Source organism: Muntiacus reevesi, chromosome 9 (genome assembly GCF_963930625.1).
Source record: "Muntiacus reevesi chromosome 9, mMunRee1.1, whole genome shotgun sequence".
Lineage (NCBI taxonomy): Eukaryota > Metazoa > Chordata > Mammalia > Artiodactyla > Cervidae > Muntiacus > Muntiacus reevesi.
This window is the reverse complement of record NC_089257.1, coordinates 10455573-10475121: the sequence shown is the minus strand read 5'-3', so window position 1 is coordinate 10475121 and position 19549 is coordinate 10455573. Positions and strand designations below refer to the sequence as shown.

General features: G+C 37.1%; 1 protein-coding gene and 1 pseudogene across 1 annotated transcript; both read left to right on the top strand.

The window, feature by feature from the left end:
• Positions 1 to 1612: 1612 nt before the first annotated feature.
• On the top strand, positions 1613 to 2555 carry LOC136174576 (olfactory receptor 8K3-like; annotated as a pseudogene).
• A 14872-nt stretch (positions 2556 to 17427) lies between these two features.
• On the top strand, positions 17428 to 18387 carry LOC136175564 (olfactory receptor 8K3-like). The gene has a single exon (XM_065945831.1). The coding sequence runs from the start codon at positions 17428 to 17430 to the stop codon at positions 18385 to 18387; it is 960 nt and encodes a 319-aa protein (XP_065801903.1).
• Positions 18388 to 19549: the final 1162 nt, after the last annotated feature.

Below are 19549 nucleotides of genomic sequence, written 5' to 3'. Positions count from 1 at the left end.
GAGCATGTTTGTGAGTTTGTCTGCAGGATTCCTTGTGTCTCAGATGGTAAAGAACATGCCTGTAATGCAGGAGACCAGGGTTTGATCCCTGGGTCTGAAAGATCCCCTGGAGAAGGGAATGGCATTTCAGTCCAGTATTCCTGCCTGGAGAATCCCATGAACAGAGGAGACTGTGGACCACAGTCCACGGGGTCACTAAGAGTCAGACAGGACTGAGGAGCTAGCACTTTCTTTTTTCATCAGCAAAGTTACCCTAGGTCTCCAACTAATGCAATTGACTATGTGGTACTGAGCTGTAATAGGTTTATAGCACCCATCACCTTGTTTGTACACTTGCTTCCAGATATCCTGGGATAGAAGTAAAGATGCTGTATTATAGTACAAGCTGTTGTACAGTAGAGTACAAAAGAATCACAGCCGCATGGACGCAGGGGCGTTGTAATGTACGCCAGACCCCTGAACTAACTTACACGACTGTACACACGAAAGCAGGCTTGCCTCTTAGAAAGCTTGCAAATTAAGGTTTATAGTTACAGAATTGAGAGCATATAATGTATAATAAAAAAGTTGTCAAGAAATAAAGGTTATGTCAGTACGTTTACTTTCTGCTTCCTTTATCTACTTTTATATCAATCTATATATCTACACATGTGTCAACGTTTGCCAAAAACAGCCATTTGGCATTTGAGAGAAGGGAAAGTTGCTCAGCTGTGTCCAGCTCTTTGCAAGCCCATGGGCTGTAGCTTGCCAAGATCCTCTGTCCATGGAATTCTCCAGGCCAAAATACTGGAATGGGTACCTGTTCCCTTCTCCAAGGAATCTTCCCAACCCAGGGGTCAAACCCAGGTCTCCTGAATTGCAAGCGGATTCTTTACCATTTGAACCACCAGGGAAGCCCAAGAAAAGTGGAGTGCTTCATCTATACCTTCTCCAGGGGAATTTTCCAATCCAGGAATTGAACCAGGACCTCCTGCATTGCAGGCAGATTGTTTATCATCTGAGCTACCAGCAGAGCCTGCAAAAGTGAAAGCATCTGTCGGTGGGCCCTTTGTGATCCCATGGACTCTAACCACCAGGCTCCTCCGTTTATGGAATTCTCCAGGCAAGAATACTGGAGTGGGTAGCCATTCCCTTCTCCAGGAGATCTTCCTGACTCAGGGATTGAACCCAGGCATGCTGCATTGCTGGCAGATTCTTTACCATCTGAGCCACAAGGGAAGCATCATAATTCTTTCTGGTTGGGGGCTACCATAATACAGTATCATATTTACAAGTGTCACTGGACTATGACCATTTGAAGCCAGCAGCACACTTCCTCCATTGGTGACAATCAAAATGCCTCAAGATATTATTGAATGCTCTTTGGGGAACTGATTTTTGCCATTGGAAAATGACAAACTTAGCCCTCTCTCCAATGGTATTGCTATCTCTGTAACCATTTCTATTTCTATAAACGTATGCTTTACTTCCAGGAGGCAATCATTTTAATAGAATTTAAAATTCAATTTATTATATTTATATTAACTTTGAATGCTAAAAAAATCACCAAGATTTAAAGCATAACACTATTTACTATTCTGAGGTCTCTATCCAGCATATGTTTTCTGATAAAATGGAAGAACACAACAGAACCATGCTGAGTGAATTCATCCTCATGGGAGTCACAGACCGCCCCGAGCTGCAGGCTCCACTGTTCGGGCTCTTCCTCATCATCTACGTGACCTCAGCGGTGGGCAACTTGGGCATGGTCATCCTCACTAAGGTGGACTCCAGGCTGCAGACACCCATGTACTTCTTTCTCAGGCACCTGGCTCTTACTGATCTCGGTTATTCGACAGCCGTAGGACCCAAAATGTTGGTAAATTTTGTTGTGGATCAGAATAAAATCTCCTATTATTTGTGTGCTACACAGATGGGTTTTTTCATCATGTTCATTATCAATGAACTTTTTATCCTGGCGACAATGTCTTATGATCGCTATGTGGCCATTTGTAACCCTCTGCTCTACACGGTCATCATGTCACAAAGGATGTGTAAAGTGCTGGTGGCAGTTCCCTATGTCTATAGCACATTCGTGTCTCTGTTGATCACCCCTGAAGCTTTTTAATTCATTCTTCTGTGGCTATAATGTCATCAATCATTTCTACTGTGACGATTTCCCCTTGTTATCTTTGCTTTGCTCAGACACACATGAAATTGAACTCATGATAATGATTTTCTCAGCTTTTAATTTGATTTTCACCCTTGCGATAGTTCTTCTGTCTTACCTGCTCATTCTTGCAGCTATTCTCAGGATGAAATCTGCGGAAGGTAGGCGGAAGGCTTTTTCTACCTGTGGATCCCACCTGACAGTGGTCACCGTGTTCTATGGCACTTTGACATTTATGTATGTGAAACCCAAGTCCAGTCACTCCTTTGACACTGATAAAGTGGTGTCTATATTCTACACTCTTGTTATTCCCATGTTGAATCCTTTGATTTACAGCTTAAGAAACAAAGATGTAAAATATGCACTACAGAAGATGTGGAGAAAACTATTTAGCATCTTTTCATAATGATCAGTGTCAATGTGATTTCTACAAGTTAGGTTAAGGACTTTATGTCTCATTTTTTGTGTTTTCAAAGGGGGGAAACAAACACAAGAGTTTAGATATTTAGAGAATAACTTCTATGTGCCATTCACACTTATATGTGCTATAAATTTATTAGTATAAGAAAAAAGAGGAAAAATATTTGCCATCTTTGATAAGAGATGAAACATAAGCAAAATATGAAATCAATTTTAGAGCACAGTGGAATAAGTTAGGACACAATAGACCGTAAGAGCAGTCAAGGAGAGTAAGCTATGTAAGAGTGATGAAGAACAGTAGGTACAAAAGGAGAATGAAGTGACTTTTAGGGTAGTCAGCCTTTAGAGTAAACTTTAAAGTATCTATTTGTGTTTGTGTAGACGTGTGTGTTTTGTGTTAGCATATTCACTCCATTTCGGTCTTCGTGTTCTTCCACAAGGTGTGTTAAAAGCAAACTCAATTCCTCTTTTAAGAAGTAAAAAAGAGGCAGTTTCATGATTTTGTCTATGCTGCACTTATAGTGAAAGTGTAATGTGAACTGTAGCAATTGATATATATCTTTTGATATCTGGACTAACTTCCTTCAAACCGTCACTAAATCCCCCATTTTTTGTTTACTTTTAGTATTTTTAACATTTAAGACATTTTCTTTACATCAAGGAAGGACTAGACTCATTCCTTTGTTCACCAACCAATAAGTAGAATTTTCTATGTAGTCAATTAAATTTCAATAAATAACACTTATTGAAATAAAATAATTGTGTGTATGCTGTTTCTGCTGTTCAGTTGCTAAGTTATGTCCAACTCTTTGCAACCCCATGGACTGCAGAATACCAGACTCCTATGTCCTCTGCTATCTCCCAGATTTTGCTTGAATTCATGTCCATTGAGTCAGAGATGCTACCTAATCATCTCATCTACTATTTTCTCATCTTCTTTTCCTTTTTCCTTCAATCGTACCCAGCATCAAGGAAATATGTATAATGTCATATAAAAATATGGAGAAGGACTTGGCAACCCACTCCAGTACTCTTGCCTCGAAAATTCCATGGATGGAGGAACCTGGTAGGTTACAGTCCATGGAGTCGCAAAGAGTCGAACATGACTGAACGAATTCACTTTCTTTCTTTCTATAGTTCCTTTTGGAGAAGGAAATGGCAACCCACTCCAGTGTTCTTGCCTGGAGAATCCCATGGATGGAGGGGTCTGGTGGGCTAGAGTCTCTGGGGTTGCAAAGAGTTGGACATGACTAAGTAACTAACACACACACATCTAAAATAAATATTCCCAAAAGTTTTTACAACTGATTTTTAATTAGGAAAAAAGTATGAACAATACACACATAAGTAAAATAAAAATATTTGTTTCTAGGAAATTTTGTTGACAGAAATGCAGTAAAATAGCATGAGATAATGGTGGCTATTGAGATGATTAAAATGCTTAATTTTATATTTTTGTTTATATACTCTCCCCAAAACATCTTAAATGAATAGTTATAACTTTCATGTTCTTCCCTGTAGCTCAGATGGTAAAGAATCTGCCTGCAATGCAGGAGACCTGTGTTCAATTCCTGGGTCAGGAAAATCCTCCGGAGAAGGGAACAGTAATCCACTCCAGTATTCTTGCCTGGAGAATCCCATGGATAGAGGAGCCTGATGGGTTACAGTTCATGGGGTCACAAGGAGTCAGACAGGATGGAGCAACTAACACTATAACTTTCATAATGAAGAAAGATATAGTGTCTAATATCTCAATTTTAAACATCAACTGTGACTAAGCATACATAATATCCCATATATTTCATTTATTTTATGCTACTTTGTTATATTCATTAGACATATCAGTTATTTAAGGAAGTTGGCTAATTTTCCATAGAATGCAAACATTGAAAATTAGCAGTTTTACACAAATGATAATTTGAATGGACATTTTGGATGTCAATATAATTTAATGCATAATACAATAATATTTTTAAAAATAAATGGAATTAGATAAAAAGGAAATTACAAGGACATTTTACCAACACCAACATTTATTTGAAATAGCAATTTGTGCTTAAGGCCAGAGTAATATGAAAGGATATAATTTAAGTATATATATTCATGTATTTGGACACTAAGACACACTATTAAAAAGTCAAGAATTAAGATGATCTCAAGCAGAAATTTGTGTTAACATAACTCCACTCCAAAATCTGATTCAGGTGCCTTGATTGCAAAATTCTACATAATGTTTAGGGCTAAAGAAGTAAACAAATAGCTTCTAATTCTTTCAGAAAACTAAAGAGAAAGTACATTTCCTAACTCTACTTGGCAAACTTTCCTGTTATAAAAATGCAAGAGAAGTTATTTTAAGAAAAAAATAATAGTATCAGTCTTAACATATATTCAAAAATTCTAAACAAAATTGTATAAAACTGATTTTAGCAAAATATGGAAACAATAATGCATAAAGAGAAAAGAATATATTTCACATTAAAAAATCAGTTTATTTACATGGCACTTAAATCTCCCCAATATTAATATAATGATATAATTGAGTAGAAACTAAGAAGGCACGTAAATTACCCAAGCAAAAGGAAATGTGTTGGTGACACGAACAAATAAATAAATACATAAACAAGATCAGTATACTGAAAAGTACAAAGTGCTGAGTAACAAAACCAAAGACAAACTGAATGATTGGTAAACTTTCTCACTTCACATAGTTTAATACTGAAAACAAGCCACATGTCTTTCAATGAATGAATAAGGTGTATCATCATGTAATAATATTCAGCCCTGAAAAAGGAACGGGCATTGATATACTAAAAGCCTGAATGGACTTCAAGAAAAGTATGCTGAGTGAACACAGCCTATTGGTAAAGATTACACATGGTATTTCCTTTATAAAGCATTCTCAATGGTTAAACCTATAGTGATGAAAAACTGCTTAGCATTTAGGTTAAAGACAAGAATTAGAGGAGAGAATGGGTGTGGCTGTGAAGAAATGACATGAGCGGTATTCATGTGATGAAGTAAGTCTGCGTGCCGACTCTGGTGTGGTTATACAGCTGTGCATATATGATAACACTGAGGAGGGCATGTGATTACGTAGATGAAGATACACAAATTAGTATGTACAAGTCTGGTGAAGTCTGAACAAACTCAGTGGATTGTACATTGATAGTTTCATGGTTATGAAATTGTACCGGTTTATGCAAGTTGTTACCACTAGAACTAAAATGGACAGAAGACTCTGTGTTCTTTTTCTGAAACCTTTTCGTGATCCTATAATTACTTCAACATAAAAATATTTAAATATCAAGTTTAAGGCTACCTGGGACAATGTGGGATAAGAAAGAGTAGTCTATATTTCCATAATTCTAGGAGATGGGTTGAAGAAGATATTGCTGTGGTTTAAATCAAAAAGTGCTCTGCCCATATGTTCTTCTAAGGGTTTTATAGTATCTGGTCTTACATATCGACCTTTAATCTACTGTGTATAGTGGTAGAGAATGTTCTAAGTTAATTCTTTTACACACAGTTGCCCATTTTCCCCACCATCATTTATTAAAGAGACCATCTTTTCTCCATTACAGAGTTATTTCCTACTTGATTGTAGATTAATTGGCCATAAAGGCAAAATCAATAAAGAAAAATCCATGAATTTTAGCTTAATAAATAGCGAAAAGTTACAGCATAGATAAACCACAAATAACTACTGAATTATATTCAACAATGCACATTTACAGCTCATTAACAAGTTACATTCTTGTTGAATATATGGATTATGTGAGACACATCAGAACATATGTCAAGGTAGACAAGAAGAGCTGGAGAGGATATTGGACATGATGGAGAAGCAAGAAATACTGAAATGTGTTAAAGGCAAGTCCACTCCAGTACTCTTGCCTGGAGAATCCCATGGACAGAGGAGTCTGGCTACAGTCCATAGGGTTTCAAAGAGTCGGACATGACGGCAGTCAGCAAGTACAAAGACAAATACAGGGCAAGAGAAGTCCAAAACAGACAGATGATGACTCAGTGTGAAGTGGGAATGAGAAATGAGAGTAACTAATTTCCCTCCATAGAGTTAGAAAAAGGAAAGAATATATATACAAAATTTATTATTTCTATTTCATTTAAACATTTAAAAAAACCCCATAGAACAGCAATTCAGCACAGCTTTTGTCATCTAACGAGAGAGACTATTGGAGGGCTAGAGGAATGCCGACGGGTTTGTCTTGTGGATGAAATATATTAATCCCAATTCCTATATGGCTGTACTAGGGTATTCCAGGGAGCATAATATAGATATACGATAGACAGATACATAGACGTTTCTAAGAAAGTGTGCAATGTTATAATGGGAGCTGGTAAGGCAGAAATTTGTGGGCCAGGCTGGCAGACAGCACTAGCTGATGCTGAGGACAAATGCAGGAAACTGAGGCAGACTTTTTTGTGGCAATCTGAAAACAAACTTCCTTTTTCTTTGGGATTCCTCACTCTTGATTGAAAGAGTCTCACCATATTCTGAAAGGAAATCAGCTGTACTCAAAATCTACTGCTCAAAAAGTTTATCACATCTAAAAAAGTGACACCTTGACTGATATTTTATTAAACAACTGGGTAGCATAGTCTTGCCACACAGACACAGAAAATAAACTTTAGCATCATGTGAAGAAGAAAATTAATCAAGAGTAAAAAGTAAAATGGAACACAAAAATACCTGTAAATATTCTAACTCATTGGTGCATATAAATTGTCCTGGAACACTAACAAAAATACTCACTCCCTTGTTTCTATTAGGCTTTCAAATGCTTCAGGGGCAATCAAGAAATTGCTTGGCATCTCCTCAGGGAGAGTCTCAGAGGATGGAAAAGAATCCATAAATTGTTCTTACGTTGCATGTCATAAAGGATATGAGGAAGCCAAGACAGAGGTTTCATGACAGGTAAGCAAGATAGCTCATGTAGTGTCATATTTTATTAATAATTCTGAAGATATTAATAAGAAAATACTTTTATTTTATGATAAACCACAGAAAAATAAGAGAATTTCTGATTTAATTCTGTGTACACCTTGCTATTGTTAATATACAAGCAGAATAGGACCTCAACACTTTTTCTTCAAACTAATTATACAAATATTTTCACAAATGAGCATCTTTGAAACATCAGTGCCATGTTGCTTATGTAATATTTATGCTTTTATAAATACTTAAATATGCAGATAAGAAATGAAAAGTGTAACACAAGAAACCTAACTAAAGGGTTAAGAATAAAAATGAAAATCATGGCAGAATCATGAAGCCGCAAGTGGTTAGTTTCTAGCTAAATTTTCATCAATCTTGGTCTCTGACGTTTTTCTTATTTTCTTCTCAGAAATATTAATAATGAAAGTCGCTCAGTCATGTCTGACTCTTTGCATCCCCTTGGACTATACAGTCCATGGAATTCTCCAGGCGAGAGTACTGGAGTGGGTAGCCTATCCCTTCTCCAGGGTATCTTCCCAACCCAGGGATGAAACCCAAGTCTCCTGCATTGCAGGTGAATTCTTTACCAGCTGAACCCCTAGGGAAGCCCAAGAATACTGGAGGGGGTAGCCTATTCCTTCTCCAGCGAATCTTCCTGACCCAGGAATCAAACCAGGGTCTCCGGCATCGCAGGTGGATTCTTTATCAGCTGAGCTACCAGGGAATTAATACAAAATTTTAAAAGTCTGTAAATTTGATTTTTTTTCTGATATTTTAAAAGCAAAAATGGGTATTTCTACCTTACATTGACATGAAAAACAATTTTTGGTGCTTAGGAATTTTTTAAGTATTCAGGCTTATGGTTGTATTATGATATATAACATGTTCAGTTTCCAGGGGAATCTGAAACAAATACATATATTTTTCTCAAAATGGATAGTCTTAAAAAATAATAATCAGATAATTGATCCCCAAATAAACACACTAAGAACACACTAAATACATGATATTTGAGGCATATTTCCAAATACTATTGACATGCTGAAACATTTCTCATTTATCTTCCCAGAAATTCTGCAAAAAAGGAAGAGCTGGTTTTTCCAATATGGAAACATAGAGTAAGATTAGTTATATCATTTTTTTAAAGCATTCCTTTACATATACCACAATTGTATGTACAGCTGACTCTATCTATCTATGTCTATTTCTTGAAGTATTTCCCAGGATATATACAAGTAATTTCTACTACAATCTGTTAGAGTTTTCTTTTGAAGGCTTAAGTCCTATATCAAAAGTGTTAACTGCTTCATCCTACACCATCTGCATTCACAAAGGGTCTCACAAGACTTTTACTATAAACTGTTTGAATGTTTCCATAGATTATTAAAATTTGAGTTTAGTTTTTATTATGTAACTAACATATATTAGCTAGTTAGTGTTAGTCGTTCAGTTGTGTCTGACTCTGCGGCCCCATAGACTGTAGCCTCTGTCCATGGAATTCTCCAGGCAAGAATACTAGAATGAGGTACCATTTCCTTCTCCTTGGAACCTTCCTGACCCAGGGATTGAACTCAGGCCTTCCACATTGTAGGTTGATTCTCTACTGTCTGAGCCATCAGGGCCTGTAGTTTGATAATGTAATTATGTTGTTGCTGATTTTTAGCCACTGTCATGCCTGAACCTTTTGCAACTCCATGGACTGTCGCCCTACCAGGCTCCTCTGTCCTCAGGATTTACCAGGCCAAAATACTAGAGGGGTTACCATTTTCTTCTCCAGGAGTTCTTCCCAACCCAAAGATCGAACTAGCTCTCTTGCATTAGCAGAAAGAGTTTTTACAACTGAGCCACCTGGAATCCCCAATTATGTTATCATTATATAAATGACATCCTAAAATTTTAATTATCATCTGTAAAATTAACATATAAAATAGTTACTATTTTTTTTTCATTTCTACCTCCTATATCTTGGTATCTATTTGTATCTGTCTATAAAAGTCTTTGTGAATCTTGACCCTGTTGATATTCTGTGTTTTTGGTAAATTTTTGTTTTTAGTGTTGGGATGCTGATTCCAGTAGCATCACTGGATTCTAACCATTGGAGACCAGCAGTAGCCTCCCTCCAATATCTGCAATTACTGAAAACAAATTTCTCAAAAGATTATCAAAGTTATTTGGAGAACAGATCTTCAACAGTTGAAAAACCACTGATTTATTTCTATTGCCAACCCTATTTCTATCATCACTGATTATCTATCATGTATCTATCATTGTTATATATATTTACTGTGGCAGTCAGGATCGTTTTAAAATACCCCAAACTAAAGATTCAAATTTATCATATTTGTATAAGTTTTGTGTACTAAACACTACCAGATGATACTATATGACAGCTACTGACTATGCATATGTCTTTATCCAGAATAGGTTTTCTGGTAAACCTTGATGGAAAAGCTCAGTCAAACAGTGCTGAGTGAATTCACCCTCACGGGAGTCACAGACCGCCCCGAGCTGCAGGCTCCACTGTTGGGCTCTTCCTCATCATCTATGTGACTTCAGCGGTGGGCAAGCTGGGCATGGTCATCCTCACTAAGGTGGACTCCAGGCTGCAGACACCCATGTGCTTATTTCCCAGACACCTGGCTCTTACTGATCTCAGTTATTCAACAACTGTGGGACGCAAAATGTTGGTAAATTTTCTTGCGAATCAAAATAAAATCTTCTACAACTTTTGTGCCATTCAGGGAGCTTTCTACACTATGTTCATTACTGGTGAGATTTTTATTCTGACAGCAAGGTTCTATGACCACTATGGGGCCATCTGTCACCCTTTTCTCTATACAGTTATCACGTCAAAAAGGGCATGCTGGATGCTGGTGGCAAACGCCTATGTCTATAGCACATTTGTGTCTCTTCTAATCACTATAAAAAATTTTAATTTATCCTTCTGTGGCTACAATGTAATCAGACATTTCTACTGTGACTGTCTCCTTTTGATATCTTTGTTTTGTTCAAATACACGTGAAATTGAACTGATTACTCTGATCTTTGCAGGTGTTAATTTAATTTCATTCCTGCTAATAGTTATTGTGGCTGACCTGCTTATGCTTACAGCTATTCTCAGGATGAACTCTGATGAAGGAAGGCACAGGGCTTTCTCTTCATGTGGATCCCACTTGACCGTGGTTACAGTGTTCTATGGGACTTTGATATTTACATATGTTCAACCAGAGTCCAGTCATTCCTTTGATGGTGGTAAAGCGCACTTATATTTTACATGCTGATTACCCCCATGTTAAATCCCTTGATCTACAGCTTGAGGAACAAAGATGTAAAATATGCTGTTCATAGACTATGGGAAGAACTATGTAATATCTTTTCTTAAGTTCATTTTGCTGTGTGGTTCCTTGAATTGGGCTATGAACATTGAAATTTTTAAAGTTTTCTCAGAGGGAAATGCAAGGATAAATAATTTCTACATACATTTAGCGACTGACTTCTGTGCACCAGTTAAACTTCTGAGTGCTCTGAACATTTAACAAATGAGCAATATTCTAGTTGTTTTTGTCTCCTTACATATGAAGTCTGCTGCTGCTGCCGCTGCTAAGTCGCTCAGTCGTGTCCGACTCTGTGCAACCCCATGGACGGCAGCCCACCAGGCTCCGCCATCCCTGGGATTCTCCAGGCAAGACCACTGGAGTGGGTTTCCATTTCCTTCTCCCATGCATGAGAGTGAAAAGGGAAAGTGAAGTCGCTCAGTCGTGTCCGACTCTGTGCGACCCCATGGACTGCAGTATGAAGTCTACTCTATGACAAATATGAGTCTTACCTCTCTTTTATTTGGGTCACTTGCCACAAATTTGGTTAAAATGTGTATCATGTTTTGATTAAGATACATTGTTTGACTCTATGCATTTGGTGATCCTGCTTAGAGAAAGCAGCATGAGATGATTCTATGATTTGAAAGGTGATAGTTCTAGTGAAAGTGTAGTGTAATATTCTGTAATGTATAAATCTGCCATGTCTTTTGAACATACTTCTTACATAACTCTCTTTAACTTTCCTAATTTCGTTTTTGCTTATTTTGATTACTTTGTAACATTCAATAGATTTGTTTACATCATAGAGATATTGGACTGTTTTCTATGTACATAATCAGGATTTAAAATACTCAATGCTACAAAACAAATTTGAATAAAAATAATTTATAAGAATAATCAAGTGAGAATAATTATTAGTTATACTTTATAGGTCATTTTAAATTATTAATGAATGTATATATATATGTCTCATCTATTCATATATAAACATAAAAATATGCACATCTGAGATGATGTATAATGAGCAGAAATCCACAGGAATGCAAACAGCATATGTATTTGAAAAGATAGACTGTGAATAAACATAACCTGATGTCCCACTCCTAGAACACATGTTAGAGCACCTTTGGTTATCCTTCAGATTATAAACCAAAAAAAAAATACTGAGTTACACATTTGTATATTTTTCATTCATTTAAAACTTAATCACATTATTAAGTTGATACATAATATATCAGAAAATACGCTACTTTCTATAGAATATAAATGTAAAAATCAGGAACTGCTACATACCATAAAAAGATGCTCAGTGTCATTACATATTGAATACTTTCAATTTAGATTTCAAATAGATAATACTATATGTCAACTAGAATACATAGTAGTTTGTGAGTATTTGGAGGAACCTAAACTTACACATTGTTAGTAGAAAATAAAATGGTATAAATATTTTAAATCCATTTAAGATTCACTCTTTTCTTCAGCAACATACAGGAGCTCTATTTTTAGTTTTTTGAGGAACCTCCATACTGTTTGTTATGTTGGCGATACCAATTTCATTTCTATCAACAATGTGGAAGGGTTTCCTTTTCTCCACACCCTCTTCAGCATTTATTGTTTGTAGAGATTTTGATGATGACTGTATGTGAGATGGTATCTCATTCTATTTTGATTTGTGTTTCTATAATAATTAGCAAAGTTGAGCATGATTTTATGTGCCCATTGGTTATCTGTATATCTTTTTAGAGAAAAGTTTATTTAGACCTTCTGCCCATTTATATTGGGATATATGTATATATATAGTCCACGGAATTCTCTGGGCCAGAATACTAGGGTGGGTAGCCTTTCTCTTCTCCAGGGAATCTTCCCAACCCGGGGGTCAAACCCAGGTCTCTGGCAATGCAGGTGGATTATTTATCAGGTGAGCCACAGGGAAGCCCAAGCTGGTTTCCTCGGGAAGCCCAAGGAAATCAGTCCTGAATATTCACTAGAAGGACTGATGCTGAAGCTGAAGCTCCAATACTTTGGCCACCTGATGTAAAGAACTGACCCATTGGAAAAAACCCTGATGCTGGGAAAGATTGAAGGCAGGAGGAGAAGGGGACGACAGAGGATGAGATGGTTGGATGGCACCACTGACTCGATGGACATGAGTTTGAGCAAACTCCAGGAGTTGGTGATGGACGGGGAGGCCTGGCGTGCTGCAGTCCATGGCGTCACAAACTGTTGGACATGACAGACAAAAAATGTGGTATATTTACAGAATGGAATAGTACTCAGACATAAAAATAAGTAACAGTGAATGAAATAATGGCATTTGAAACAACATGGATGGATCTAGAGACAATCATACTCAATAAAATAAGCCAGGCTGAGAAAGACAAATGTTGTATGATATCTCTTATATGTGGAATATGAGAAGTGATGCAGATCAAACTGTATAAAGAAGGGAGATAGGCCCTCAGACATAGAAGAGAAACTGATGGCTACCTGAGTGGGGAAAAAGAGGGTAGTTTAGGAGTCTGGGATTGACATAAGCACATGACTATGTATAAAATAGATAGCCATGAGTACCTATTGCATAGTACAGAAAACTATACTCAATGTTTTGTAATAGCCTTTAAGGGAAAAGAAGATGAAAAAAATATAAATGTTTACCTATGACTGAATCACTTTGCTATACACCTAAAACTAACACAGCATTGTAAGTAAATTATTCTTCAATAAAAATACCAAAAAAGTTGTCTTAAAACTTTAAACATATCTCACCTGTGACATAATATTTATCTATTCCACTGCCTTGTACTTACCCGAGAGAAAGGACAGCAGATTTCTTTGTATGCAAATGTCATTAGAAGCTTTATTTATATTAGTTAGACCCTGGGAACCATCTAAATGTTTCTATACTGAGGATGAATAAGTAAATCGTGACAAGTGGATTCTGTGCTGCTCTAAAGAGTAATAAATTATTGGTACACACAAAAATATAATGACTCTCAAAAATAATTAAGCATAGTAAAGGATGACAGACTTCAAAGATCAGATAATCTAAAATTTAGTTGCAAAAAAATTCTAAAATGAAGATTCATATATAGTTGCACAAAGCAGATCAAACAAGAAATCTCAGAAATTAACAAAAGATGTCATACAAGGCATACAATGTGGGAAAAACAAAGAAATTAGATTCTCTTATAACTACAAATGACATGTTTTCTAACAGAAAACCTCAAGGAACACTATTATGAATGTGAGTTCAGGAATCCCCTCACAATTGTGAGTTCAGCAAGATAAAAGGATACAAACTCAACAAGCAAATATCTTGTCAATGCATATATTATATACACATATATATATGAATATATTGATATAATGTATAACATGCAAGAACCAAAAATATACATATATGTGACTCTCCAGGTGGTGCAGTGGTAAAGAATCTGCCTGCAATGTAAGAGACACAGGAAACGTGGGTTTGATCACTGGGTTTGGAAGATCCCCTGGAGGAGGAGATGGCAAACCACTCCAGTATTCTCGCCAGGAAAATCCCATGGACAGAGGTGGGCTACAATCCATATGGTTGAAAATTGTCAGATGCAACTGAAACAACTGATTATGTATGCATGTTTGTGTATATATACATACACATATACATATACATATGCCATTTACAATACAAAGGGTAATGAAATAGTAAGAAACTCAGAAAATGTGCAGGATGTGTATGTTGAAAATTATGCTGGTTAAAGAAATCAAAGATCTGAATACATTATAAGACATACTGAGCTCATAGTATAAAATATTCCTAGATGGGAAAGAAAATTAGAATAGGGATTGGAATTGGACAGAATGAAATAAAGGAAATGCTGCACTATGCCATTAAGGGGAAAAAAAGCAAAAGAAGTTGTAACTAGTCGAAAATGGCAACTAACTATGAAATGAGAAAAATGAGCAACTAATGTCTGCCTCAGAAGTGAAGAAAAACAGCAAAACCAACTAAATCAAGGAAATAACAAGCCACATTTACCTAATGTGTAATTTTAACTCCCTTTAATTTTTTTAAAAAATGATATATTAAAAAAGAATTTTGACATGTCTCTACCATGTCACCCCTTTGAGGAGAACATTGTGGAAACGGGCCTTTCCTAAATGTATTAATACAACATTTGAATGAAGAGCCCCATGTGCTAAAAGTGGGAAGTTAACTAAGAGTGAAAAATAGGAGTCAAATAAGTACTAAACTTTCTCACTGGTGAATATAAATTGTCCTTGGCGATTATTGAAAGACCTCCAGACACTTTGTTGTGTTCTCCTAGGCATTAGGGCTAATCAGCAAATTGCTTGACATCTCCTCAGAGAGAGCCTCAAAGGTGAGGGAATCCATATATTGCTCTCACAGCTGTGTAAGAAATAGAGGAAGGAGTCAACTCAGAAACTCATTACAGGTAAACATAACATTTCCTGTGGCACAGTATGCTACCAGTACCCACAATATTTCAGTGACATTCGCCAAGTTCCACCTTAATTCTGTGACGTAGAATCTACATTGATTATGGGATGAGGATGGGGTGGGAACTGAAATAAATTACATGTATTACATCCTACTTGACCAGCTCCTCACTCACCCATCACTATAGCCCTGACAGAGACATAAAACCACAGTCCAGAGAATATGTTTATATGAGGAAGAAAATCTCTTTTGGGTAAGTTACTATCACTATTAGAAACAAATAAACATTAAAAAACCCCACAAAACTATGTATTTGACATTTGAGAACTCTTTCCATGTAAGATAGACCCATTGAATTATTGACTCTTCGTGAATCTTTCCCCAAAACTGTGCACACTGTTTTCCATTACACATGGTCATAAAGCGTTTTAATAATCCACACTGTTGACCCAGATTAACCCTTAGTAGTTGCTGTTCAGTCGCTAAATCCTGTCTGACTCTTTGCGACCCCATGGACTGCAGCATGCTGTGCCTACTTATCTTCCCCTGTCTCTTGGAGTTGGCTCAAATTCATGTTCATTGAGTTGGTGATGCTATCTAACCATCTCATCCTCTGCTGCCCTCTTCTCACCATAAATGAAGGCATTGCAGAAACTGAATTTGCAGACATATATGTCCTATACACAGACATACGTGTCCTATAATAGTCAGGTATGCCCTGGTATGATTCACCATGTAAGCAAATTTAATTTCCACTGTGGTCCATTATCCATTTTTTAGTCATACACTTATTCATACCTGTCAAGTGTGCTAAATTTGAGTCAGTACCATCTGAAGGAAAAATACCTTTCACAGACTATGTTTTGAGTAGTGGGTTATATGAATGTTGGGATTTTTGAATTGAAAATTTATTGTATCATTAATATATGCATTATATTCTAGACAGCATATTTAAAAGCAAAGACACTACTTTGCCAACAAAGGTCCACCTAGTCAAGGATATGGTTTTTCCAGTAGTCATGTTGGACTATAAAGAAAGCTGAGTGCCAAAGAACTGATGCTTTTGAACTGTGGTTTTGGAGAAGACTCTTGAGAGTCCCTTGAACTGCAAGGAGATCCAACCAGTCCATCCCAAAGGAAATCACTCCTGAATATTCACTGGAAGGACTGATGTTGAAGCTGAAATGCCAATACTTTGGCCACCTGATGCAAAGTACTGCCTCATTTGAAAAGACCCTGATGCAAAAGCTGCCTCATTTGAAAAGACCCTGATGCTGGGAAAGACTGAAGCCGGGAGGAGAAGGGGACAACAGAGGATGAGATGGTTGGATGGTATCACCGACTCAACGGACATGAGTTTGAGTAAACTCCAGGAGTTGGTGATGGACAGGAAAGCCTGGTGTGTTGCAATCCATGGGGTCTCAAAGAGTCAGACACAACTGAGCAACTGAACTGAACTGAACTATATCCTAAGATTGATGAATTTTTAAAATGCCATTATGTGGTTATATCTTATAAAGAATAAAAATAGAACTTTAAGGAATAGTGCAATAATTATCCATAATACCTAAAGTTTTATGATTGTTTAACTTCTCGGTTTTGCTTTGTTATCTATATTTGCATATGTCTGTCTAGTTGTCTGTGTTTCTTTTTTATTTATTATTAATTATTAATTATTATTATTATTTTATCTAGTTGTCTATGTTTCTATACCTATACTATAGTGTTTGTCAACCTGGATACTATTGTGACTACTGGCTCAATAATGTTACAGGCTGCATATTTGACATGTTAAGATATTGAGCTCTTTAACTGACCTATAAACATTAGAATCCAATAGCATTTCAACTCTCACTTATGAGAGCCAAAATGTCTCCAGACAGTGGAAAAATATTCTTGGGGGAGTAAAATCACTCTAATTGAGAAGACCTGATCTACCTTCGTATTTCCTTCTGTCTCTATTTATGCATATTTTAATGTGTGGCAGGTGGACTTACTTTTAAATATTCTAAACTGGAAATTTAAATTTATCTTACTTACCAGTTCTGCATACTAGCCCATCTAAGAGGATATTTTACACCAAATCTATTGACCCTGCTGCTGTGTCTACCCAGAACAGGTTTCCTCATAAACCTGGATGGAAACACAGAATGGAACCGTGCTGAGCGAATTCATCCTCATGGGGATCACAGACCGCCCCGAGCTGCAGGCTCCACTGTTCGGGCTCTTCCTCATCATCTACATGACCTCAGCGGTGGGCAACTTGGGCATGATCATCCTCACTAAGGTGGACTCCAGGCTGCAGACACCCATGTACTTCCTTCTCAGACACCTGGCTTTCACTGATCTTGGCTATTCAACAACTGTGGGCCCCAAAATGTTAGTAAATTTTGTGGCAGATCAAAATGAAATCTCCTATTACTTTTGTGCTACACAGCTCACGTTCTTTCTTGTCTTCATTATTAGTGAGCTTTTCATTCTGGCAGCAATGGCCTATGACCGCTACGTGGCCATCTGCAACCCTCTGCTTTACCCAGTGGTCATGTCGCAAAGGGTGTGCCAGGTGCTGGTGGCAATGCCGTATCTCTATAGCATATTTGAGTCTCTTCTTATCGCTGTAAAGATATTTGACTCATCATTCTGTGGCTATAATGTCATCAGGCACTTCTACTGTGACAGTCTGCCCTTGTTATCTTTGCTCTGCTCAAATGCAAATGAAATTGGACTGATTATTCTTATCTCAGCTGGTTTTAATTTGATTTTCTCTCTTCTGATAGTTCTTGTCTCTTACCTTCTTATTCTTGCATCCATTCTCAGGATGAGCTCTGCTGAAGGCAGGCGCAAGGCTTTTTCTACCTGTGGGTCTCACCTGACGGTAGTCACAGTGTTCTACGGGGCTTTGATATTCATGTATGTGCAGCCAGAGTCCAACCATTCATTTGACACAGATAAAATGGCATCTATATTTTACACTCTCATTATCCCTATGCTAAATCCCTTGATTTACAGTTTTAGGAACAAAGATGTAAAACATGCCCTACAAAGGATGTGGAAAAGACTATGCAATTCTTTGTCTTCAGGTTTCTGTACAATATGAATCCTATACTTTAGGTGATGGGCTTCAAGATGTTCTCTGTGTGTCTCTAAAAAGAATAAAAGTATGGAAATGTTCAACACATATTTAGAAATTGCCTTCCAAGGGCTAATCATGCTTCTATGTGCTATATATACATTAGCACCCAGAGGGGGGAAATATCTGCCTTTCCCAAGGGGAAGAGATGAATTACAAATATAATTAAGCAACTAGCACCATACCTTAGAATGAGTTAGGACTCTGCAAGGACAAGTAAAGAGAGTCAAATGAGGAACAATAGCATATACAAAAGGATTCAAAGAATTTTTGTTATTCCCAACTATTAGAATAAATTTCCTAGTGTCTACATGTGTTTGTGCATGTACATGTGGTTTTATGTAAGCACATACTTCTGTTTTCTATTCGCTGTACTTTTCTAAGGCATGTGTTAAAATTAAACTTATGGTGGTTTCTAGGAGGCTCAGTGTAGTACAGTGATTTGAATTCATCATTCATCTCAATTGATACAGATGCTCCCTTATCACGTGGAAGATATTAGGATCCTGCTCTGCTCTGGTCAGTGAAGTTGATTTTATACATGAGCCCTAGAAAGTCCTTAGACTCAGCACATTTAGCAATTCAGTAACTCACAACATATTTATCTAAATCAGACCGTTTCTCTGTAAATTCAAGTTCAGTCGCTCAGTCATGTCCAGCTCTCTGCTACCCCATGGGCTGCAGCACACCAGGCTTCCCTGTCCCTCACCAACTCCCAGAGGTTGCTCAAACTCATGTCCATCAAGCCAGTGATGCCATCCAACAGCTTCATGCTCTGACGTCCCCTTCTCCTCCTACCTTCAATCTTTCCCAGCAGGGGAAAGCCTTCAATCTTTTCCAAAGAGTCAGTTCTTCGCATCTGGTGGCCAAAGTACTCTCTGAGCCAGATACATTTTCTTAATTGTTTTTCACAATATTCTATACTTGAAAGTCACTAAGAGAGTGGGCCTTAAGTATTTTCACCTCAGAGAAAGGAACGGTAATCATGTAACATGAAAATGCTAGCTAGTGCTAAATTGTGGCCATATTGAACTATATAAATTCATCAAATCAACATGTTGTAGACTTTAAATTTATACCATATTAACTGTCAATTATGTCACAACAAACCCAGAGGGAAAAAAGGTAA